We start from the raw sequence: 26,593 nt of genomic DNA on the forward strand, positions 1-26,593 counted from the left end.
TGAAAAGCAGGAAGTTGTTTGGCTATTATAGCTTATTCAATGCACCTTAATCAATCATTGCTGTATCATAATTTAGAAAATTGTTTCTATAACCCTAATGTTTCAATTGTACTCAAACCTTTAGTCTGTAAGCTCTCGCATGTAGGCCCCTCTTATCCTATTGTACGGTGTAAACCCTTGTTTGTTATTCAAAATTTATTCCCCGTTTGTTATAAACGAAGGTAAAAGCAGTGCGTAACTTGTCGGCGCTATATAAATAAATGATGATTATATTCTCATTACTTCATTATGAAGTATTTATTCAAGAGGCATAAATTGGTTAGATAGTGTATTCTAGAGCTTCGGGTCCTGTATTATAAAGGACATATAAAGGACATTTATGTATCCAAGAAATCATGCACGCTTGTTTAGTTACTGCTCGTCTTCCTAAATAAAACAAGCGTAAACACCATGTCTTGAGAGATTCACAGTTCAAAAGGTATTTCTTCAAGGAATTGTGCATTGCAACATTAAAGTTGAGCCACAAGAGGTCTCCATTTCATTAGAACTTTTGAACGAGGCCATGGTGAGACAACAATTATGTCTGTTCCCATTTATACAGCTAAATACGAATGTGTAAATAGTCTATAACCCAAGCATTACAGAATAAAGTGAAAGCTTGCAATATTTTTATCGGGTTAAGTCACCCAAGTAGTGAGGCAAATGGGTGGATCTTGGGATAATAATTAGGTGAATTTTCCGCATCAATATTAATTGTCCCGATTTCTGATCACGTAGGCCAGTGTTTTGGTACCGTACATACAGAGCAACAGGGCTGCCAATTGGCCAGGTTAACAGAGAATATTTATGGGCAACTTTACTTACAGCAAAGCTGTTCTACATGTAAAATGGTTTAATTACAAATATCCCAGAAAACTTTGGTCAAATGTTGTTTGGTCAATCTATAACCAAAGCAATAGCAAGCTGCTACCTTCACGATAGCCTCTGATTAAAGGGGTGGTTCACCTTTAAGGTAACTTTTAGTATGTTACAGAATGGTTAATTCTAAGCAACTGTTCAATTGGTCTTCATTTTCTATCTTTTATAGTTTTTTTAAGTATTTGCCTTCTTCTTCTGACTGTTTCTAGCTTTCAAATGGGGGTCACTGACCCCATCTAAAAACAAATGCTCTGTAAGGCTACACATTTATTGTTATTGTTACTTTTTTATTACTCATCTTTCTATTCAGGCCTCTCCTATTCATATTCCAGTCTCTTATTCATCAAATCAATGCATTGTTGCTTGCGTAATTTGGACCCTAGCAAACAGATGGCCGAAATTGCAAACTGGAGAGCTGCTGAATAAAAAGCTAAATAACGCAAAAAACACTATTAATAAAAAATGAAAACCAATTGCAAATTGTCTCAGACTATCACTCTCTACATCATACTAAAAGTTAACTCAAAGGTGAACAACCCCTCTAAGGGGTTCCCGAAACGAGTTGGGTGTCTATTACACTGCAGCCATCTGTTTTTTATTGTTTCAATAAAGTTTTTTTTACTTTATGAGGTGGTGTACCCTCTCAATGTTTTTCTTTTGCTTTTGACTTCATGAAATTCAGCCTGATTATGCGCAGCCAATCCATGAACAGATAAGAGTACAACCAAGACTCCACATGGTCTTCTTTCTTCATCTTGTACAAACATCATCATTACACTGAAATGAAAAAGCAAAAGTGGAATGAGATAATAAAAATACATAGAGTGCCCTCTGCTGTTCCCCACTCCACTGCCCTCAGGGAACCCTGTGCTTAATTCTAAGCCTGGGAGCTAAAGCCTGTAGTTCCATCAAATAGAAACACACTGGGTAACAGCTATCTAGGGGACTGTAGCCTTAGCACAGAAGAATTTTGGATTTGGGAGTTGCAGATCGTGTATAGGGTTACAGTTGTTTTGTGAAATATAGTCACCAGCTTGCCGTTTCCACCTTTCTGCCAGCAGCCGGATTGTGAAAATGTAACAAAGTACAAATATTACAACATACGCGCTTTTTCAAAAGAATTACATTTAAAGGGTAAAAACCTTAAATTGCAAATGTGGCCAAAGTTTAACCTCATCATCTGCTAAATATCTAATCTTTAACTGAAAGCAAGAGGTTTAATTTACCATGAACAGGGGAGGAGGGACTAAAGCACAAATATTAGCCCCTTAGAGCCAGTGCATTTTTTTTTATATTCCAATATTTGTTTATTGAGTTTACATAAAATAAACAAAGTTGACAGCTTACAGTAGTAAATTAAGAGACAGTACAGATGGAATCTACAAATATACCATATAGTCTCTTCACGTAGTTACATCAAAAAAAAAAACTGACAAAGTTAACACATAGCTCATAGCTAAACTGTGAACATCCACTGTCGGGTAAGATAAAGCACAATATTTACAATTAAATTAACCATTGAACTAGCAGTCCTGAAAATCCTATAAAAATTGTTACAAGTGACATATGACAGTGGTAACGTTTAAATGCTTAAAAAGGCAGTTGGATAATTAGTACCAAATCTATATTCAATCCAAGGGGACCAAACTAGCAGGTATTCCTGGTGAGTATCCAGTAAGATGCTAGACATCTTCTCCTGGACCATGATCCAGTCAATTTTACCTTTCGTGACCTCAATAGAGATATGCTTGGTTTTCCAAGCCTTTGTGATAGTTTGTTTTGCAGCTGTCATTATCAACAGGAATAGTTGGAATTGGTTTGATGTGAAAGCATCAGGTTTTTTACATAACAGGGCCGTGCTTTGGGGGTGTTTTGGGATGGGGATATTAAAAATGGAATAAATCATATTATATATCCTTATCCAAAATCTTTGAACTAGAGGACATAGCCACCAGATATGATACATAGTGCCCTTGTGGTTACAACCTCTAAAACATCGGTCATCAGCTGAAGGTATAAATCTGAGCCAGAGCATTTTTTACTTGCTATATACTGGACACGCTCTGCGCAAGCTGCACTGGACTCCATCAGCTGAAGTGACACTGTGAGCACAATATATAACCCTGCTACTGCCTTGCACATCCTGATTGATGCACCAGGTAAGGGCCAGGCTAGAAGTTGCCTAAATCCTGCTAACCTCCAACCCATAAACATGCATCACCAGTGATCCAAAGCAAAGAGTGTTCTGCACCTGTTTTTGTACTTTGCCCAGTCATCATAAATGAACATAAAAAAATGCATAGGAAATATCTCCACACTAGTAAAGGGATCAGTCAAGAAAATCTGTGTGACATGTTGTTTTATCCGTGGGCTTGGCAGTTACAGGTTATATCTGTGCAGATCAGGATAGCTCCACCATGGGACATTCTATTACCTCCAACCTTCTTTTACTCATTTCCCTTCTGTGATGTCACTAATGTGCTAGGTATTGTTTGGGGTAAGGATCAGATTATGTGTATATATATACCATATATATGGTCAGTACACCAGTAAAGACCAATACAAACTAATTAACAAGAAGGATGAGGCCCCTTAAATTGAATAACAAAAAAGATCCACTTTAATGAGTGCTAAATCATGTGTTATCACATTAAATGAGAAGGGAAAGGCTAAAATTAAGTAAGCTTTATCAGAAAGGTCTACATAAATACACCAATAAACCCTCAAAGTAATGCTGCTCTGAGTCCTTAGTCAAAATAAACACTATTTCTTTTCTTATATTGTGTACACATGGGCTTCTGTATCAGACTTCCTGTTTTCAGCTTAAACCTCCAGGGCTAGGGCTTGAGCATGCTCAGTTTGCTCCTCATCCCCTCCTTGCTGTACTCTGAGCCCAGAGCTATGAGGGGAAGACTCTGGCAGGAAGTGATGTCACACCAAGCTAATATGGCAGCTGATATCGTAAACAAACAGAGCTTCTAGAGCTGTTTACTCGGTTATGGTAAGGCATTCTGCAGAATAAATATAGTGGTATAGCCTTCACTATTGTGGCTAATCTATTGGCAATAAACTGCTTTGGTAGCTTTCCTTCTCCTTTATGTACACAATAACAGTGTCAGTGGAAATACTCGCACACAAAGACAGAGTGCACTTGTCTCCTGGGTAGGTACCTAGAGAATGTATTTTGGTGGTGAGTCTGGGCTTTTATTCTCCAGCAAAAAATATAACCATTTTATTTCACAATTGATATTTTGCAATATGTTGTGCCTCTGTATCCTAATGTGATGAGTCAGGCTGCGACTGTAAGCACATGTTTAACTGCCTGTGCCGTTTCTCTTTTATTGTTTCATTCAGTGACATGTGCTTACATTATACACGAGTACTAGTCCATAAGTGCCAATAGATTAGTAATTCTTGCTAATGGGGAATGATATGATACAAATCCCGGTTATCATAGGGTGTTATTTAATAAACTCCGAATGGAAAAAAAAAGAGATTTTTTTTTTTTTAATAAAATCTGACTTTAAAAAAAAAAAAAAAAAAAAATAATCTTTCGGAATTTATTAAACACAGAGGATGGAAAAGTCCTATATCAGAATAGCATCTCATTAGGAAATATTTCCTTTTCTCTTTATAGATATAAATCTCACTACTCCTGTTTTAACTCTTGCTATACACTTGGGTGAATAACATTCACCTAGAGGTCACGTGTTAGAAAGGATGGGATGTTATAAAAAAATAGTAATATATCAACCTGTGGGCGTTGGCTTTCAGTCACATTAGCAGTGATTCCAAGAGTCTGAACAATGGTTTCCAAAGGCACATAGTCACCAGGAGAGTCCTGTATAAAGTGCAGCAACACCTTTTCACCACCTATAAAACATGTGTTCAAAACCAAGTTAGACAAATAAAACATTCCAAACTAATACTATTAGTCTAAAATAGCTCTTAAAGGGTAAATTCACATTTCTATTTTATAAAATCTGTAACCTGTTCTAAGCCATCTCTTCAGTTGGTCTTTATTATTTCAACTATATATTTTTGTTTATTGATTTTAATACTGCCTCTTTCTGGATTACAACTGAAATCCCCCCCCCCCAGCAACCAAAAAAAATAAATATTGATGGGGAGGCTTTACTTTAATGGTTATTATTTATTTTTCCTTTAATGCCCTCTGATATTCATCTTCCATTTAGATTCATAAACTGTCACTCTACTTTCCAAAGAATCTGTGCACCACCCACTAAAGAAGGCAGAGGGACTTCAAGTCCCAGAATCCCTCACTTCAGAATGGGAAAAGGTGAGGGAGGAATTGAATGACTGTGACCCCAAGAGGGGTTGGGAAATGGGTTCTACAAGTTAGAAACAAACAATCATGGTTTCCTTTCAATCTGTGGAACACGCCATGTCCTTTAATGGCCCCAGTCCTAATAAAATCAAAAAAGTACTGCATTTTCACCAAATCATATGCCAAAATTTATAGAAAAGCAGTGAACAAGTGCATTTTCACTTCTTGTTGCTTACTGTACCTTTGCTGACAATTAGCATCCCGCCACTCTGTAGAAGATCCCCGCTGAAGTTACCTTGCACTCCATCAGCATTTGCCTACAAAACATGTGGTTTTATGTACTATGCAGTAATATGCAAGCCATAAATTGTATATTTAATGGAAAGTTCATCAATTATTGGGGATCTTCCCTCATCTTTCTGTTTACTCTTGCACCAATGTAGCAGAAGTCAGTTCTCCCCAGGTCTCATAATGAGCCAGCTTCGGCTCCACTGTATTCGGAAGGTATAACCAAGAATGCAGAGAATATAAACACCCAGAAAGTACCTTGGAAGTTGCTTTGAGTTGCATTTGTATAAATCAGTTTTGGGGTGGAGGACCCCATTTAACTTTTGTACACTGTATATTCTTGAGGCAACTTCCAAATGATCTGAGTTTTCATTTTTTTTCCATGTTTTAGTACTACTTGAGTTTCAATTCTGCTTCTCTTAAAGGGGTTGTTCAGCTTCCAAACCTTTTTTTCAGTTTGATTGTTTTCACATTGTTCACCAGAAATAAAGACTTTTTTCAAATACCTTCCATTTTTAGCTGTTTTTCCAAAATCTAAGTTTAAAGTTGAATGTTCGTGTCTCTAGTGTTTGCGTCTGGCAGCTCAGTAATTCAGGTGCAGACTCTAAACTTCTACAATTTTGCAACATTTAGTGGATACATTTCTCAGCAGCATCTCTGGAGTATTAGCAACTATTGTATCAATTGTACCAGCTGCCTTTAAAGTAGAATTAAAACCCTAAAGTTAAAAGACCCCTACCCTACATAGACCCTACTCCCCCCAGCCCAAGTGTTACCCCCAACCTAAAAGTTACCCCAGGCAAATGCCCCTAACTTTTACTTACCCCTCGGTGCAGATTCAGGCATCGGAGTTCACGGGCACCATTTTCTTCTCTTCAGAAACCTTCAGATTGAGAATGGCGTGGCGTTACCTTCAGCCTCTTCAGTCATCTTCCTAATGAGGCCAGCGGTTCGGCAATTTGAGTTTCGGCGCATGCGCAGTTGTCGCAAAACAGAAAATTGCTTCCAACTGCGCATGCGCCAACCACGCCGGTCTTAACCAGAATATTTCCAAAGAAAATGGTGCCCGTGAACTCCGATGCCTGATCGTACGATGGGACTTTCCCATCCCTCGACCTGCCACTAACCATTCCGATCAAATAAAGTACAAAAGAACAGATCAGACGATGTTCTGCCCCTGACAGCAATCGTAAGAAAGTTATGTTCGACCAAAGCTAGTGACAGTCTCCCTCTGAAAAATCATACGATCATCGGCAGCCGTCAGAAATCTTTTAACCTGTCTCATCGACCAAACAACAGATCTCCGCCGGACGAAAAATGTCTGGACTCTCCAAACACAGACGCAAAGATCTGATCGTAAGAATCGAGGATTTGTACGATTTTCAGACCATGGCCATCTTAAAACTTAGGCTGGGGGAGGAGGGAGGGGGAATATGTAGGGTAAGGGTTTTTTGAACTTTAGGGTTGAATTCTCCTTTAGGCTAAGGCCACACTAGGCGATAGCGCCGCGATTTGACTCGCGGTGACTTTTCGCGGCGACTTTTAAGCCGCAATCGCTGGGGAAACTTTTGCGCTGGCGTCTATGGGGAATCGCGAAAAATCGCCAGCGTAAAAACACACGCGGCGATCTTTTTTCTATTGTCGCTCGAAATCGCCTAGCGAGGCAATTTCGAGCGACAGTAGAGAAAAGATCGCCGCGTGTGTTTTTACGCTGGCGATTTTTCGCGATTCCCCATAGACGCGAAAAATCGCCAGCGTAAAAACACACGCGGCGATCTTTTTTCTATTGTCGCTCGAAATCGCCTAGCGAGGCAATTTCGAGCGACAGTAGAGAAAAGATCGCCGCGTGTGTTTTTACGCTGGCGATTTTTCGCGATTCCCCATAGACGCCAGCGCAAAAGTTTCCCCAGCGATTGCGGCTTAAAAGTCGCGGCGAAAAGTCGCCGCGAGTCAAATCGCGGCACTATCGCCTAGTGTGGCCTTAGCCTTAATGAAACTATGGAATTCTGCTCAGCAGGGACAAAAATAAGAAATGTATCAACTAAATGTATCAATTTAGACCAGTTTAAAAACTGCCTTACCCCTTAGAAGGTGAAAAATTACATTTTACACTTCAGTATAGAAAACTGAAGCAATTGGGATAAGTCTTTATTTCTGGTGAACTATCTGAAACCAACTGAACTGCAAAAAGTGTTCAGTGAACAACCCCTTTAAACCTTACTGGAAATGCTTTTTGCCAGGTTCCATTAAAGCCCGGTCTCTTTTTTCGGCTGCAGAAAATGAAGGGCAACCAGCAATTTGTCTTTATAAAGAACTAACTAAAATATTAAATGTGAATGTGATTTTGCTGCTTTCACTGACCTTGGTGACAATATCTCGAACCTTTTTCCCCAGAGCAGCAGGAATTACAGAGAGTGCACTGTACCTAAAAAAAGAAATCATTTTATATAAAACTGTTGGAATTATTTAGCAACAGGTGCAGAAATACAATCCTCACATTCAAAATAAAACAAGCATATAGCTAGTCTGCCTTTTTCAACAGGATTCGGAAGAAACCTTCGGCTCGTCTGAACCGAATTTGCATATGCAAATTAGGGGCAGGAGGGAAATCGCATGACTTTTTGTCACAAAACAGGTAAAAAAATGTTTTCCCCTTCCCAGCCCTAATTTGCATATGCAAGTTAGGATTCGGATTTGGTTCAGTATTCGGCTGAATCATTTAAGGAAGGATTCGGGGGTTCGGCCGAATCCAAAATAGTGGATTCGGTGCATCCAACTAACTGAGAATCCTTCAACTAAAGATAGCATTGCTATACAGCAAGAGAAATATGCAAGGCTTTGTGGGATGTGCTCAATAAGGCAATGTCAACCCATATGTCCTACATGCTAGGGCCATTAAAATCACTATGGATATGGGACAGAACCAAGGAGTTTGTGAAAAACAGAGTCAATAACTCAAAACTACTTACCTTTTGAAACCTAAGTCTTTGTAGCTCTGCTTGGAGTCATCTATATAAAGTTCTAAAACAAAAACGCAAAACAGTTATTGCGTAACTTAGTGATTTATAAAGGGGACTTCTTCCCCATACACATCTCTTTTATAATGCACCAACATTGAAATCAATAAAAATTGGTCTTGGTTGGGTTTTATTGTGGTAGGTGTTCCTGTGGATCTGTTCTTGTAGGTTTAGACTAGGGATGCACCGAATCCACAATCTGATATTCGGCTGAATCCTCAATTCTTTCATGAAAGATTCGGGCGAATGCCAAACTGAATAATAATTTGCATATGCAAATAAGGGACAGGAAGGGGAAACGTGGAAAAATATTTTTTTCTTCCTTATTTTGTTACAAATTTACATGATTTCCCTTCCCAGCCATTATTTACATATGCAAATCAGGATTCGGTTCAGCGAGGCATGAGGATTTGGCTGAATCAGAATACTGCTGAAAAAGGCCAAATCCCGAACCGAATCCTGGATTCAGTACATCCCTAGTTTAGACCAACAGGTAAATATGAGATGAGTTAACATGTGTGTTGCTGTGCAATTCAATGAATGTATACAAACCAAAGGTGACATTTATATGCCAAAATGAAAATTTAATATAACCTTCCATCATGCTGAAATAAGAAATCTTCTAAATAATGTAAAATAATCAAGTTATTCTTCATTCTACCCCTTTCAGTATCTGTAGGGAGCTGGGAGTCTGATTTTGATTGACAGTTAGCTTTTGGGGGTGCTTCCTCTTGCCTAGAAGATTTATTTCAGTATGAAGCTTGTATTAAATTTTCATTTTCGAGATAGTTCCCCTTCAAGGTCAAATAAGTATATATATATTTCTGTATAGCTCTGTAGGAATGAGGGCAATTAGAGCCAAGTAGAATATTCTGCAAGTGTCATTTATTCACACTGTATGAATTCACCCTACATGCTGTGCACTTGAATATTCTATTTTGCTCTGGTTTCCCTTGTTACAGTATTGTGTCTGGATGGAGCATATAGGACAGCTTGTGTGGTGCGTCTGTGCGGCATTACAGGAACACATTTTAGGACATCTTGCTGCTCAATACCTGTCTTGCATGCAATGTCCTACTCCTTCTGAATGGCGCATCGGGTGCTTTTACCGTCACTCGCGTCCAATTCTGCAGTGACACCTCCGTCCACTACCCTCCCTTCTCAGACACGGTAACTCCGCCCTCAGAAGAGCACTGAAGGCTGAGGCCTGAGGGTGGAGTTACCATGACTGACGGCTGAGAAGGGAGGGTAGAGGATGGAGGTGTGACTGCAGAATTGGATGACGAGTGACGGTTAAAGCACCCGATGCGCCATTCAGAAGGCAAAGGACATTGCCTGCAAGACAGGTATTAAGCAGCAGGATGTCCTAAAATGCGTTCCGTACAGTATCTCTTTATACCTGTTGGGTATCACATATCGCTACAGTGTTACATTAGTATACAGAAGATTGAGATTTTTATAATGAGTTGTTTCCTGCTAAAATAAAGGAACACTGTTGGTACAAAGGCATTTTCCATACACCATAACAGAGCTGAACATAAAAACACATTTATTTTAGTTGTAAACTCACCTCCATTAAAAAAGTTGCCATCCAGGAATTCTTTGAGTCCTACTTCTTCTGGTCCAATTCCTACGAGGCGTATCTGGTGAACGTCACAGGATTCCTTCAGCTTACCCATGTCCTTTGCAATCCAACGGCAAATCTGACAGCCAAATCTCCGCAAGAAAAGCAGGACAGTGGTCTGCTCCTTCCACAGGGACTTCAACTCAACCATCTAAATGAGACGAGGGAGCTACAATTAATGTCTCCATGGCAATTCTGCACAGTATACCCACAAGGGAAAGAACTGAATGCAAAAACTAGATTATGCAAGATGGCAGAGCAGTTGCTGTTGATCATGAAAAGGGTCCCAAATGCCTTGCATTTTACTTAACTGGTAATATTAATTATAGGGTAGTTTGGTACCTAGCAACTAGGTTGTGGAAACTGCAAACTGGAGCTGCTGAATAAAAAACAAAATAACTCAAAAACCACAAGTTCATTTAAAGGTGAACAACCCCTTTAAACAAAAGCTGGGTGGCCGGGTTAAACACCCCCACACTGGTATAAATAAAAGTGCCTATACAATAGTAGAACACGTTGAATATCATATTGACCAAAGCTGGATGTGGCCTAATATACACCTGCCTCAACTGTGCCAGTTCATTAAATGGACCACAAATACACCTGCATATTTTTCTGAATGAGAAGGAAAATTTTCAGAGTGGGGATTATGTCATTTCCAGTGAATATTGACACAGATGCCTGAAACCCTAGAATTAGTGCCATGTCCTGGGTCCAGTGGAATCAACAGGCACATGAAATTCATCAGAGCAGACAGGGTGGGCACACTCAACTCGCTGTCCTGGATCCTAAGTGTCCCACAGCAAATCTTTTTGTCCCTCTTTGCAATTTTCAAACATTGAGAGGTATGTAATCATGATAGTATTAAAGGACCAGTAACATCCAAAAAAATTTTTAAAAAATTCGTTAGTATACAACGAAAAAAAACCACCAAGACGAATTAAACTTTAAATAGCAAAGCCTTTATTAAGAAATAACTTACTGAAACTCCACTTCCGCTCCTCTTCAGAAACGGCGACACGGCGACCATCCATTCTACGGCGCTTGATTTCTCCTCCCTGGCTGTTTCTCCTCCATGACAGCTGTTCTCTGACCCGATCTCCTTCTCTTCTTCATCCTCCGTCCTCCCAGGTGTCCAACAGCAGCAGTAGGAAGGCGATGCGGGCAGCCTCCCCAATGTCTCTACAAAAGGTGCAGTAAGGTAGAGGAGTGCAGACACGAGTGTGCAGCCTGCGGGGGAGCCGAGCTGAACCGGTACTTATACATACGCTGAGTCCTGCGCTGCCGATGCAACTTATCATGGACAGATACTAAAACTGGATCCTTCCCATGGAATCGCCGTGTATCTAGAGCCCAGCAGCAGCGGTATGGGGTCGCCTTCCTAGGATCTCCATGGACGTGCAGCTTGTGGGGAAGCCGAGGCAGAACCCCTGCCTATACTTCCTGCGCTGCCAGCGCTACTGGTCATGGACCAGTACCAATGAGTAGCTGAGTTCACAAAAAAGCGGCCATGGGCGTGAACGGAGGTGTCGGTAAGCGGAGATAGGAGCTGTGGTCGGACTCCTAAAGTTGCATTGGCCCTTTTGCCCGGCCGGAGTTGTGCGCCTATAAAGCAAGGAAAAGGAAACCGCAAACCAGCCGACTTACTTATTCTGTTTGTGTCCGTGACCAGTAGCGCTGGCAGCGCAGGAAGTATAGGCAGGGGTTCTGCCTCGGCTTCCCCACAAGCTGCACGTCCATGGAGATCCTAGGAAGGTGACCCCATACCGCTGCTGCTGGGCTCTAGATACACGGCGATTCCATGGGAAGGATCCAGTTTTAGTATCTGTCCATGATAAGTTGCATCGGCAGCGCAGGACTCAGCGGATGTATAAGTACCGGTTCAGCTCGGCTCCCCCGCAGGCTGCACACTCGTGTCTGCACTCCTCTACCTTACTGCACCTTTTGTAGAGACATTGGGGAGGCTGCCCGCATCGCCTTCCTACTGCTGCTGTTGGACACCTGGGAGGACGGAGGATGAAGAAGAGAAGGAGATCGGGTCAGAGAACAGCTGTCATGGAGGAGAAACAGCCAGGGAGGAGAAATCAAGCGCCATAGAATGGATGGTCGCCGTTTCTGAAGAGGAGCGGAAGTGGAGTTTCAGTAAGTTATTTCTTAATAAAGGCTTTGCTATTTAAAGTTTAATTCGTCTTGGTGTTTTTTTTTCGTTGTATACTAACGAATTTTTTTAAAAAATGTTTTGATGTTACTGGTCCTTTAAGAACTCAAGGGGTTGGCCAATTCTCTATCTGTCCAATAATCAGTAGTTGGATATCACCAAGAAATCTCACAAGTAACATCAGTATGGAGGGTGGAGTACTACATGAAGACTTTGGGAAAAGGGTCTGAGGGTGAATTGTGGAGGGCTAATGAAGGAGGGAGCAAAGGGTAGATCTTGCTGGGTTGAAGGAGGCTGTGGTGATTCATGGGGAGCTGAGTGAAGATTAGGGAGGGCAAAGGATTGATGGAGAAGAGAACTGGGGAGAATGAAGACACAGGCTGAGGAGATACAAGGAAGGGGCAGCTAATTGATTATGGTGGGTTGAGAGAGGAGAGAGTTGATGGCAAATGTTGCTGTTTATGGGAAGATGGAGCTTGGGCACATCATGATGTGAGCTGAGGTGGATAATGGAGGGCTCTAAAAGCATGAATGACAAAGCTGAGGGCAGTGTGAGAAGGGCTAAGGGAGGACAAAGGAGAGGGCTGAGTGCAGATTGTTTAGGGCTAAGGAGGGATAAAACTGAGGGCATGTTATCAGGCTCAAATAGAAGCAAACACAATGGAGACCATGTAATTATTTGTCTTGCGAGGTCGCCAAACAGATTTCCCTCCCATATACCCACCAAAAGGACAATGATGGGCATTCCAGCCGACAGGACGAGGATCACATCAACTAGCCGATAAGGCGGGAAAATGAAACTTACCCAATCTGGACAATTTTTGGCCAGATATTGATCTGGGAGCCCCATCGGCGGGCAGTGTATGGCCACCTTTAGTTGGTAGTTTTTAAAGGGTGTAAAGGCTGTAACAATTTGGGGGTATATAACTGCTGAGGGCTAGTACCTGCTTCAGAGCCCCATGGAAATCATTTATCATGAGGGCTTCAAACTTCACCACAATGTCACAAAAAACGGCTCACATGTAAATCTGTCACCACACTCTGCCATTAAATGCGGAGGGACAACAAGTAGAATGAAATGCTTTACCACACAATGTCGGTCATGAAATGCTGGTAACTCTCACTGCAGCGGTCATGGAATGCTTAGGGCCACAATACATTATCAAATGGTGGTCTCTAAACACTAGTGCACCTGTTTTTGCTATATGGGAGTGGTATTTGGGGGCGTGGTCACTAACTGGGTGTGGTCAAAATGGTTTCAAGCAGGGTTGCCATGTTGGCATATTTCCCGCCAAAATGGGCTACTAATTTAAAGCCCAGGCGGGTTTTTGAAAGTACAATCTAACCAAGGTTTTGGACTACTTTTTGGGCCTTTGGCTGGTTTGTACTTTGGAAACCAGCCACAGTTTTTTGTTGCCCTAATGTGCCAAGCCTGTGTCTCCCAATGCATGTTGTGTAATGTAGTTTTTGTTTAACAATTTGCCAACTGTTTAATGTAAGACTACAATACCCAGCATGCAACGGGACTGACTTATGTAGATTTTGGCTCTATACCCCATTCACTCTTAAGCATTCTTGCATTTTCTGGGGACCTTTCTCAATTTCAGACAATTTGGGGCAAAAAAATCTACTGGCCACCAAAATGTCTATAGGTTGCTCTGTTTTACCAATATTTATTGACATTGTATATGGATTAGGTTCTTATGGGGCCCCTATACCCCCCCCCCTCTGTAGTTACGCTCCTGGTGACAGGCGAATCTGTCCCATTTTACTTCATGGAAAAATTTGCAAATCAGTGAAAATCTGAAAAAGGCGTATTTTCAATTTTTTTTTTTTTTTTTTAATGCACATATTGTGCAAGTTGTGGGCTACTTTTGAAGTGACTCTTGGCCAGTTTTGTAGCTCATTTTGAAAATTAGACCTAACCCTGGTTTCAAGGAACAGAGTTGGGGGCGGGGCTTGATCGTTAGAGTAACACAGGAGCCAGCCCTGTAGCCGGAAGTGTAGCTGATACTGTAGTAGCGGGTCTGGACTCTGATTAAAAAAAAGGCCCTGGCAATTCAACTACTAACAATCAGCCCCTCAAATAGTGACGGTCTATGGCATCTAACAGCAGCCCCTCTGGCATTTGCCAGAACTCACAGTCCAGGCCCAGAAGCTGATGCAATGGCTCTAGGAACACTGCCCTGATCGTCTCCAGTGCTGCGCCCTCCCTTACCTCTCCACTGAGCGCATTCTTCACCAGGATAGCGCCCGCCTTAGCCAGGTCCAGAGAGCCCATGTCTACCTTCCTGTCTCAACTGATGAGATGACTGTAACGCGACTGCGCCTTTCACACAGTATAAATAAAGCGCACAATGGGGGGCGTGTCCTCTGCACGGCAACCAATAAGAAAAGCGGATTTCGGTAGGGCTGTGTTTACTGAATGAATGACACTGTAGGTTATGTATGACAGGGAGGCGGCTGGTTGTTGCATAAATCTCACACGAGGTAACTTGCATAATGCTACAAGCGTGTCAAAGTCCAGACGACTGGTAGAAATACACTGGGAATAATGAAATAAATATGTGCTTGGAGAAAAAATATATATACTTCAACATGTAGTTAGACAATGGTAGAGAAATGGATATTCTAATATAAAGTCAGAAAGAGGGTTCCAGTGTAATGCACAAATCAGACAGGCACAAACGTTCCTTGTGAAGTTTGTGTTTTACTTAATAGGGTGGGAACTACGGGAAGCGAGCAGAGTCAGATCATGGTTTGAAAAGGGGCAGGGTGTGTGTTTCCAGAAGGTGTTTATTTTGGCTGGGTATAATTGTTGTACTGGTCGAATGTCATTAGCGATTAGGGTTGCCCGTATTTTACTGGCCTGGTCGGTAAAAATTATGGCTGATCCCAATGTTATTAATAGGGAAAAAAGATAAATATATAGGCAGGCCGGTATTTTTTTCTAGAAAAGGAGGCAACCCTATTAGCGATCAATATCAGTGCCACACACCTTCATTCCATGTTTATTACTGCATTCAAGGCAGGGCCAGACTGGGAGTCAATATAGGCCCTGCCTATTGCCACCCATCGTTTTTACTGAGCAATTTAGTAAAATAACGGCCAGGTGGCAACCCTAATTCCAAGTACACAGAAGCAAAATAGTCGTCCACCAGCCCACTGAATAGTGACTGTCTATGGGACCTTATATCAGCACCTCTGGCATTTGTCAGAACCCACAGATTACCAGTCCGGGCCTTTAAAACTGCCACCCTTGTGACCTGTAAGGAAAGTGGATATTGGTGTAGTGGCAGCTTGTTGTGATGGGCCCAGGCATCCAGATTCCACCAAACTTCCCAGCCACTCTATATCCACAGCATAGCCAGTGGCGGAACTACCGGGGAAGCAGGGGGTGCGAGCAGGCCAGGGCCCCCCGGCAGCTCACGTGCCACTGGGATCCGGGTGGAAAATTGCATACGGAAGGGGCGGGGGGGCGGCTGCACGTCACGCACCAGGGCCTGCCCCCCTCTAGTTACGTTACTGAACATAGCATTCCTATTCCAAGGCTGATTTACACAGTGATAGGTCAACTGATGTCCCAAAGGGCCTGCTTTAGACAATAAGTACACCAAGTTGGCATGTGCATAAAATTTATTTTTTGCTCTGCCTACATTGGTGTTGATGGATAACTCCCCTTTACTAAGAGCTCCTCGTGACACTGTAGTAGATACAAAGCTAGATTTGCATTATACACAGTAATTGGTGTATAATAGGGATGCACCAAATCCCAATTTTCATGATTTAGCCCCAAATCTTTCAGGAAGGATTTGGCCAAATTCTGAACCAAATTCAAAACCTTATTTGCATCTATAAAGGAGGAAAGAAAGACAAAAAGGGGAAAAATCATCGATCCCCCTCAATCATGTGATCTAAGGGCCAGGGCACAAGCTGCTATTTCAGGAGATTAGTCACCCAGCGACAAACCGCTTCTACTTCGGGCGACTAATCTCTCCAAACTGCCTTCCTGCCGGCTAGAATGTAAATTGCCGGTGGGATGGTAGTTGGATCGCTTTGGCTTTCCGAAGTCGCCCGAAGATTCCTCGTGAGGCAACTTGGGGCAAATTAGGAAAACAGAACGTTCTGAGTGCCATCCCACCGGCGATTTAGATTCTAGCCGGCGGGAAGGCAGTTCAGGGAGATTAGTCGCCTGAAGAAGTGATTTGTCGCTGGGCTAATAATCTCTCAAAAATAGCAGCGTGTGCCCTTACCCTAAATGGTTGGATTCGGTTGGGCCATGCTTTGAATTTGGCTGAATCCAATTCCTGCTGAAAAAACGCTCAGATTCAGCCAAATCCAGGATTTGGTGCTTCCCTAGTGTATAAGTACGGGAGTATTCCATCTTAGCTACCAGCCAGAGCCCTACCCTTTCATAACAAAGAGAAGCAGGTTTCACCTCCTGAACTGCTGAATAAGTTGCAGTAATATAAAGGGGATTTGAAGGGATTCCTTGCCCTATTCATATCCAAATATGAATAGTAACTGAAGTTCCTGCAGAGGTTAATTCATCCCTACAGATTAGTGATGTGCGGGCTGGCACAAAACCCACGGGTTTACCCAGGTTCAGGCTGGCTACCACAGAAAATCTTTGGGTTGCCCTTTTGTGACATTGGGAGGGTGCGGGCCGGGTTGGGAGGGTGCAGGTCAAGGAAAACTTGACCCCCACATCACTACTAAAGATCTTTACCAGGGATCTCCCTGATCTACCAATATATTTCATATAAATTGTAAAGTGGGGAGAATGCCAGCACCAAATCTCTTCATGATAATTCATAAAGATGATTCATAATGTCATGACAAGAAACTGGTTAAAGGACTGGTTCACCTTCAAGTTAACACAAGGTACTTGAATGGTACTTGCCCATTGATAAGTACCTAAGACCCCCAAGGATAAAGCGGGGAAAAGAAATGGGGTTATTGACATTAAATTTACACCAGATGTCGGTAACAACCCAATTAATCCACACATACAAATAACTCAAAACAAATAAGTCCAGAAGGTATCACACAAGAAGCATCTCATGATGGGTAAAAGCAAAGAGATCTCTCAAGACCTTTGCAACCTTATTGCAAAAAAAATGTTATTACAAAGAGAGACATTTTGGATTTTTTTATTACAGGGACAGGCTTCAGTGTCATTGTTTTATGTAAGTCATATGACGTTACTCATGCACATAGTTTCTTCAAATTTTGTGCCATTTCCTGCAATTTTCCAATGTGGTCACCAGATGGCAAAATTGTTCATGATCGTACCATTCTACCTTTCATATGAAAGAGAATTACCTTGGTTCATTCATTCAATTACCCGTCTTTGTCTCCACTGAGCTAAGGAAAGATGCAGACTAAAAAATGGAACTGTGAAACCACTTTTATTAAAATGATGTGACAATTCAGCCAAATTTCCGATAAAGTCGAGTTTTCACAGCGGCATACGTACAATTTCAATTGACGCTTGATTTTGTTGCAGCTTTTTTTCCGCTCAGACTTTTTGGAGAAAAGTTTTTGATAAATGAGTTTATTTTGTGGATAGGAGTTTGGTCAACTTTGATTTATTAAAAAACTGAGATTTTTTATTAAATCGCATACAGATAGGGACAAGTGCTGGAGTGCTAAGATGGAGCAAACTTACAACTCTTAGGGCACCATACACTAAACACTTTCACCAAGCCAATACGTAATGTACTTTGTTCTGGACTGAAAACCAGGCCTGCATTTGTGGCAAAGACACAAAGGCCTGGGCCTAGGGCGGCGAAATTTTAGGGACGGCATGCCGCAAAGCCACAAAGCCGCACATACTGGGGGCGCTAGGACCATGGGGCACCTCTGAGGGAAATCTGGCCCTGAGGAAAACAGAATCAATAAAAAATCGGTAGCTTGTAATGCAAATGCAAATCAGTGGCCTGCTTGCTACTAAAATTTAGCAGTAGTAGTTGACCATAGAATTAACTTTCTTATGATTTCTTAATCATTCTTAGGAATGATTGGGTAATTGCTTTTTGACTACCAGGGTTAGTGACCCCATTTGAAAGCTGGGAAGATGCAGAAAAGGAAAGTAAACACAATAAAAGAAAAAAAAATTTAGGGGCAGATTTATTAAAGTTCGAGTTGGTTTCTACAAAAATTTGAGTTTCAGAGTTAATTTTTTGGTCAAAATTCACATTTTTGGGTTTAAAAAAAACCTAGAATTTTTCGAGAATTATTATCTCAAATCCGAAAAAGCCTGTCGAGGTCATGTAGGAGTAAATGGCAGAAGTCCCTCGATTTGAGTGATTTGAGTTTTTTTCCATAGTGTATATTCTATTGAACTTGTTAGTATTACTGGGGTGAGTCGGAGTTCACACACTGATTAATTGTACATATAAGTTTAGCATGGATTGGGTAAAACTTTATTAACATATAATTAAAGGGGTTGTTCACCTTTGAACTAACTTTTAGTATGATGTTAAGAGTGATATTATAAGACAATTTGCCATTGGGTTTTCATGTTTTATTATTTGTGTTTTTAGAGTTATTTAGCTTTTTATTCAGCAGCTCTTGAGTTTGCAATCTCAGCAATCTGGTTGCTGGGCCAAAATTACCCAAGAAACCATGCATTAATTTGAATAAGAGACTGGAATATAAATAGGACAGGGCCTGAATAGAAAGACTAGTAATAATAAAAAGTACTTATAACAATACATTTGCAGCCGTATGGAAGATTTGTTTTTCAGTTGGGTCAGTGACCCCCATTTGAAAGCTGGAAAGACTTAGAATAAGAAGGCAAATAACTTCAAAACTTTAAAAAAGAAATTGAATTGGCCATTCTATAACATATGAAAAGTTAACCTAAAGGTGAACCACCCCTTTAATCCCCTTTGGAAGCAAAACCAGCCTAATGGGTTTATTTAATTTTTAAATTATTTTCTAGTAGTCTTAAGGTCTGAAGATCCAAACTACGAAAAGATCCATTATCCAGAAAACCCCAGGTCCCAAGCATTCTGGATAACAGGTCCCATACCTGTACATTGACAGTGTCCCTTTTAAAAGCTCTCTCTGTAATGGGTTTGCGGTAGTGATGTGCAGGTCGACGAAAATTTGACCTGCCCACTCCCAACGTGCACCCAAACATGGGCGTGGGTCAGTCACGAAAGGGTTGGGGCAGGCGTGCACCTATAAATGATTTAAATGAAAACTATACCCCCCAAAATGAATACTTAAGCATCAAATTAAGTGGCATATTAAAGGATCTTACCAAACAGGTATATATAAATATATGTACGTACATATTTCAGCTCTAACTGTAACAGGAAGAAGTGTGGAAGCAAAATACATATCTCTGTCTGTTAATTTGCTCATGTGACCTAACATGTATAGTTTGTTTGTGTGCACCGTGAATCCTAGGATCCCATGGGGCGGCTTTAATTTTTTATTTTGAAGCAGGGTTTTACATATGAGCTGTTTTATTCAAAATATTTTTATAGAGACCTAGATTGTTTGGGAGGTATAGTTTTCCTTTAAATAGGTTGCCAGGATTTTTGGTACATATAGGTAAAGTAAATAGATTTTTACAGCAATTTCCTCCTTTTTTAAAAATAAAATTAGAGGGATTTTTTCTTAATGACCATTTTTTTCAATGCTGCCTTTACCTCATTGTTCCTCAAGCTATAGATGAATGGGTTCAGCATGGGAGCTACTACAGTATACACCACACTCAGTATAATATCATAGTTAAGAGAATAGCTGGAAGATGGTCGCAGATACATAAAGGCAATAGTCCCATAAAACAAAATGACAACTGTGAGGTGAGAAGAGCAAGTAGAGAAGGCTTTATATCGCCCATCAGCCGAGCGAATCTTCACAATGGAGGAGATAATGCGGACATAAGAGACCAGGACGATAACAAATGGAATTAAAACTGGTAACCCACCTTCTGTGTAGATCAGCAGTTTGTTGATGGAGGTATCTGAACAAGACAACCTCAGAAGAGGTGCCATGTCACAAAAGAAGTGGTAGACTTTGTTGATTCCACAAAACGTTAACCTAGAGACCATAAGGCTGTGTAACAGCGAATGCAGGGCTGAAACCAACCAAGAGCCAATGACAAGCAATATGCAGAGTTTTTTACTGATCATCATCGTGTAATGCAATGGGTTGCAGATAGCTATATATCGATCATAAGCCATCACAGCTAGGAGAAAGCATTCCGTGCAGGCGAAAACCAGGAAAAAAAACAACTGCAAAACACATTCAACTAGAGAAATAGTCTTCTTCTTTGACATCATGTTAATTAACATTTTTGGTACAATAGAGGACGTGTAACAAATATCCACAAAGGATAAATTTGCCAGAAAAAAGTACATGGGTGTGCGGAAATGAGAGTCAAGTGTAGCCAGCAAAATGATAGTCATATTCCCTAGTATGTTTAAAAGATACATGAATAAAAATGATACAAAAAGCAGTGTTTGCCGATGTGGAACGTCTGTAAATCCAAGCATAAGGAATTCTGTAGCTCCAGTGGTATTCGTCATGGTACCCTGTGGGAAATACAGAATATTAACCGTGTCCATGGTCAGACAACATAATCTGTTGCACATGATGAAATACATTAAATACATATTGCATTACCTGAGACTGCAATAACAGTGTGCACAGCACAATTTGGACTGCATATTGCCATGCATTGCCCACAAAGCAAAGTTTTTTTCCCATAATTCCAGTGTAATTGCAAGGGGAAATGCACCTGAGCTGTTGCGACCAATGCATCAAAAAATATGCAATTTTTTCATTCATGCAAGCCAGGATTGTGTGATTTTCAGCATTAGACATCAAAATGAAGTCTGTGCATGTTTTTTTAGTACACTCCATGAGATTTTGTATGAGATTGGATTTTAAGTCACTGAATACAAACATATTGTATAATATTGAAAGTAGTGAAGTATTAAAGCTTACTAGTCATTTCAAGATATTCAGGTTTATACAGGTATGGGAAACGATATCCGGAAACCCATTATCCTGAAAGCTCCGAATTACAGAAAGGCCGTCTCTCATAGACTTCATTGTATCCAAATAATCCAAATTTTTAAATATGATTTCCTTTTTCTCTGTAATTAATAATATAGTAGCGTGTACTTGATCCAAACTAAGATATAATTAATCCTTATTGGAAGCAAAAAGGGTTTATTTAATGTTTTCATGATTTTATAGTAGACTTAAGGGATGAAGATTCAAATTATGGAAAGATCTGTTAATCAGAAAACCCCAAGCCCCAAGCATTCTGAATAACAGGTCCCATACCTGTACCCAGGGTCGCCATCAAAATTCACAGGCCCCGTCCGGCAAAAAAGTCCGGACCCGCCCTAGAGACCCCACACACCAAAAAGTCACACAAAAACCCAAATGGTGGCCAGGGTACCCCATTCAAGTTAAAAAGAATGGTGGCCAGGACCCCCTATAAAAGTTTAAAAAAAACTTCACTGGTGGCCAGCCTCCCCCCCTACAAGTTAAAAAACCATAGGTGGCAACCCCCCCTCCCACAAGGTAAAAAAAAAGCATTGGTGGCCAGCCCCCCCCCCCATACAAGTTAAAAAAAACTTTTTTTAAATGGTGGCCAGGCCCCCCTCTTACAAGTTAAAAAAAAAAAACATAGCTGGTCAGAGACACCATAGAATATTTTCAAAAAAACATTGGTGGCCAGGTGCTTAAATAGTATTTAAACCATTGGTGGCAGGGGTTTATAGAGTACATGTATGGGACCTAATGTGGATTATTTGGATAAAATGGAGTCTATGGGAGACAGCCATTCTGTTATTCTGAGCTTTCTGGATAACATGTTTCCAGATAACGGATCCTATACCTGTATTAAAACAATACAGTGGTGGACAGGGGTTAAATAAAATAAAAAACACATTGGTGTTCAGTGTAACTTGCCTTAGGTTCTTCTTCCTTGTCCTCGGCAATGACAACTTCTTTGGTTTCCTTTGGGTCCTTTCGCAGCTTCAGATCCTTTGGTTGATTTGGGTCTTTTCGAGGCTTTTGCTCTGTTTGCGGCTTCAGGTTTTCTGCGTTTTTGGACTGTGCCCTCCTGATGGCAGCCCTGCCTGTATAATAAGTACTTGGAAATGTGCTGTTTCTTTTATGAAAGAGGAGCTGTGGCTCCTTTTTCTTTCCTTTTTTTCTAGTGCACCTGCCAACATGGAATAAGATAACATTTCTAAACCTGTTGACGATCCAAAGAACTGCTGCACACTGAGCAAGTAATTATATTGCTCATACAGGTATAGGATCTGTTATCCAGAAACATGTTATCCAGAAAGCTCCAAATTACGGGAAGGCCTTCTCCCATAGATTTCATTTTAATCAAATAAATCCAATTTTTGAAAATCATTACCTTTTTATCTGTAATAATAAAACAGTAGCTTGTACTGGATCCAAAGTAAGGTGCAATTAATCCTTATTAAAGGCATAACAATTCAATTTGATGTAATGTTTAAATAATGTTTAAAGGGATACTGTCATGGAAAATGAGTCAGTTAATAGTGCTACTCCAGCAGAATTCTGCACTGAAATCCATTTCTCAAAAGAGCAAACAGATTTTTTTATATTCAATTTTGAAATCTGACATGGGGCTAGACATTTTGTCAATTTCCCAGCTGCCCATGGTCATGTGACTTGTGCCTGCACTTTAGAAGAGAAATGCTTTCTGGCAGACTGCTGTTTTTCCTTCTCAATGTATCTGAAGGTGTCTCAGTGAGACATGGGTTTTTACTATTGAGTGTTGTTCTTAGATCTACCAGGCAGCTGTTATCTTGTGTTAGTGAGCTGCTATCTGGTTACCTTCCCATGTTTCTTTTGTTTGGCTGCTGGGGGGAAAAGGGAGGGGGGTGATATCACTCTAACTTGCAGTACAGCAGTAAAGAGTGATTTAAGTTTATCAGAGCACAAGTCATGTGACTGGGGGCAGCTGGGAAATTGACAAAATGTCTAGCCCCATGTCAAATTTCAAAATTGAAAATAAAAAAATCTGTTTGCTCTTTTGAGAAATGGATTTGAGTGAAAAATGCTGCTGGAGCAGCACTATTAACTGACTCATTTTGAAAAATTTTTTTTTTCCCATGACAGTATCCCTTTAAGCAAACTTAAGACATGCAGATCCAAAATATGGAAAGATCCCTTATCCATAAAACCCCAGGTCCCGAGTATTCTGGATTACAGGTCCCATACCTGTAGTGGTTTATGGCTCCAAAATAAAGTAGATGTCAAAATGGCAACTTTTTGGAACCCACTGTTCCTAAAGTAGCTCAATGTGCCATGGCTTTTTTAGACTTGTGGATGTTTGCTATAAAATGAAGATTTTCAAATTGCATTTGTGTGTAATGTAATTTAAATCAAAATACCATCTTCCATGAATGAAATTCTGCTAACTATACATTTCACTGCAGAGGAGATTTGCTGCAGGATGCGTTTGAGTTGAGGCTAAAAATTCTTGCCCTGCCTGTAGTCAACCAAACTGCTATACTGAAAATATAAAATGAGCCTGAATAAATGGCAGGGAAAAAATGACATGGCAACAGTTTTATAGACACAGCACTAATGTGATTTAGAGAGAGGCTCAAAGAGTGTTATAAACAGTTCTGTTGAAATAGGCATCGCATACAGTAGAACTGATGTGGAAATGCAGGCTTACAATAGGCTCGTTTCAGTAGAGCCACACATACACATATGGGTTGATTTATCAAAATACGAGTTTTTTTGTGATTGAAGAAAAATTACTCCAAAAAAAAAAAACACTAATATACTTGAGTTTGTATGGAAGTCAATGGGAGTATTCTTAATATTCTTAAGCAACTTTATATCCACAGTTTATTAAAACTTTGTTAAAAATAAACGGGACATTGTGATTCTCACTGGCATGCAATTTTTTTTCCGCAACAAAACCCACGAGCAGGAATGTTTTGTTGTGTTTCATTCTCATGTAAGCTTGCATTTGAGAAAAAAGGTTTAGCAAGTTTTGTCACTTTTTTTGTTTTTGTTTTTGGCTTGTGTTTTTTTCCTCAACCTCAGAAATTAGTAAACAGGCCTCATAGCGTGTTGCTAATGTTACCAACCTCAACCCACTGCACTAAATACTGTAAATGGGATTTTTAGTTACTTAATACAGACACACAGTATTGAAGCTTACCAGCCATTTCAAGCTATTCAGGTTTCTGTTAATCATTATTATTTATTGCACTCAGCTGTATATTTTCTGCCTCACTCTCTCTCCCTCTCTTATAATAAATCAACTCAGATTGCAATTTTCAATACAGGCTGTGTCCCGTGTATAGCAATATAAATTGCTGCATACCTCTGAGCTACGTCTGTCAACTGAACATGAGCTACACTTTATATTTTCTACTTTATAAATGAAAAGAAATGGGTAGCCATGCTCTGCATTTTGACTGCTGCTACCCAGTATCACAGATCAGAAAGGTATGGTCTCTTCATTTTTTCCTCCAGACACCCACAATAATTCTTAGAATTAGTTATGTAGTTAGAAACTACACTAGCATAAAAACCACCCTAAACTGGATAGGGACGTGTTTTTGTACTCTCAACCATAGGACAAACAAAAAAAATGATAGGGTAAGGCAATTTTCACAAGAATTGATGCATCTGGGACTATGGCTTGTATCTATGTTGCAATCTATATTACTGTTAAAAAAAAGGATTCTTGTTTATTTAATTTTAGAGATCTGACTTAACTTACCTGCATAAACCCTGCTGATATATCATTTGCAATAATCCTGCACTTTATTGATCAATAATTGTAAAAATAAAAATGTCTGCGTTATCTAATTTAAAAAACATTATACACTGCTGAAAACGGATGTATTTTTTCTAGTGTAAGTGTTCCAGTATAAAATATCTGAGGAGCATAAGTATAAAGGTATCAGTTTACTATATATATATATATATATATATATATATATATATATATATATATATATATATATATATATATCTCTCCATTTATCTGCACGCACCACTCTATGCAATAATTACCGGGTGCTCACCAAAATCCTCATACTCCACCAGATGAAAGCACTCACGGGTCAGTCATATGAGTACAAATAGCAAAAAGTTTTATTCCAACAACCGCATATCTACGCGTTTCGATCCCACTGGATCCTGATGACGATCCAGTGGGATCGAAACGCGTAGATATGCGGTTGTTGGAATAAAACTTTTTGCTATTTGTACTCATATGACTGACCCGTGAGTGCTTTCATCTGGTGGAGTATATATATATATATATATATATATATACACAGTACAGGACTAACGTTTCGGTCCAGTCCAGGGTCTTTGAAAAGGCCCAGGACTGGGCCGAAACGTTAGTCCTATGCTGTGTTATTTTCAATAAAACCTTTTTCATATTTTTAAGCCCTGAGAGTGCTGATCTTCTTTGGATGGATGGAGATACTATATTGATCATGCATCCAGGCAAACAAACACTTTATTCGAGAGTACTGGCTCTCTGCTGGTTATATATATATATATATATATATATATATATATATATATATATATATATATATATATATATATATATATATATATATATATATATATATATATATATATATATATATATTGATCTATATCAGGAAACCCCTTATCCAGAAAGCTCGAAAACAGAAAGGCCGTCTCCCGTAGACTCCGTTTAATCCAAATAAACCACATTTTAAAAAATGATTTCATTTTTCTCTGCAATAATAACAGTAGCTTGTACTTGATCCAAACTAAGAAATAATTCATCCTTATTGGAAGAAAAACCAGCCTATTGGGTTTATTTAATGTTTACATGATTTTCAAGTAGACTTTAGGTATGAATTACAGAAAGATTTGTTAACCAGAAAACCATAGGTCCTGAGCATTCTGGAAAGAGGCCTCATACCTATATAACTCGCTATATAATACGATTCTATGCAGAGCTTCACTTTGAGTTTAAGTATAGTGCCTCTTGTTTTATGTCCTCCTTTGCACTCTCTGCTTCATTTTGGAAATTTAAATAAAATACTCTGCAGTAAATAAAAACGACAGTAACTTCCTCATGCTTTGTGCAAATTTGAAATGCTCATTAAGAACTTAAATATATTCTTACAAACCATTTCCACAGTCATGATTCCACATACCTTCCAAAAATGTTAAAAATCCCAATTTGAAATATTATGGATTGAGTATTCCAGAAGGACACAATGAGAAATGCAGTCATTAAATTGTGTGTGTGGCACACACAG

The 26,593-nt window shown here is 40.0% G+C and overlaps 2 protein-coding genes across 2 annotated transcripts; both read right to left on the reverse strand.

The window, feature by feature from the left end:
• Positions 1–282: 282 nt before the first annotated feature.
• Positions 283–14,589, reverse strand: prxl2b.L (peroxiredoxin like 2B L homeolog). The gene is given in 7 exon segments (NM_001093659.1): positions 283–1,695; positions 4,673–4,791; positions 5,448–5,523; positions 7,856–7,919; positions 8,464–8,515; positions 10,082–10,286; positions 14,512–14,589. Coding segments are annotated over 7 exon segments (606 nt in total). The 5' UTR covers positions 14,575–14,589; the 3' UTR covers positions 283–1,668.
• A 5,216-nt stretch (positions 14,590–19,805) lies between these two features.
• On the reverse strand, positions 19,806–20,842 carry LOC108695865 (olfactory receptor 1361). Its single transcript, XM_018224817.2, has one exon. The coding sequence runs from the start codon at positions 20,840–20,842 to the stop codon at positions 19,913–19,915; it is 930 nt and encodes a 309-aa protein (XP_018080306.1). The 3' UTR covers positions 19,806–19,912.
• Between the last annotated feature and the right edge of the window lie 5,751 nt (positions 20,843–26,593).

This window comes from Xenopus laevis, chromosome 7L (assembly GCF_017654675.1).
Source record: "Xenopus laevis strain J_2021 chromosome 7L, Xenopus_laevis_v10.1, whole genome shotgun sequence".
Classification (NCBI taxonomy): domain Eukaryota; kingdom Metazoa; phylum Chordata; class Amphibia; order Anura; family Pipidae; genus Xenopus; species Xenopus laevis.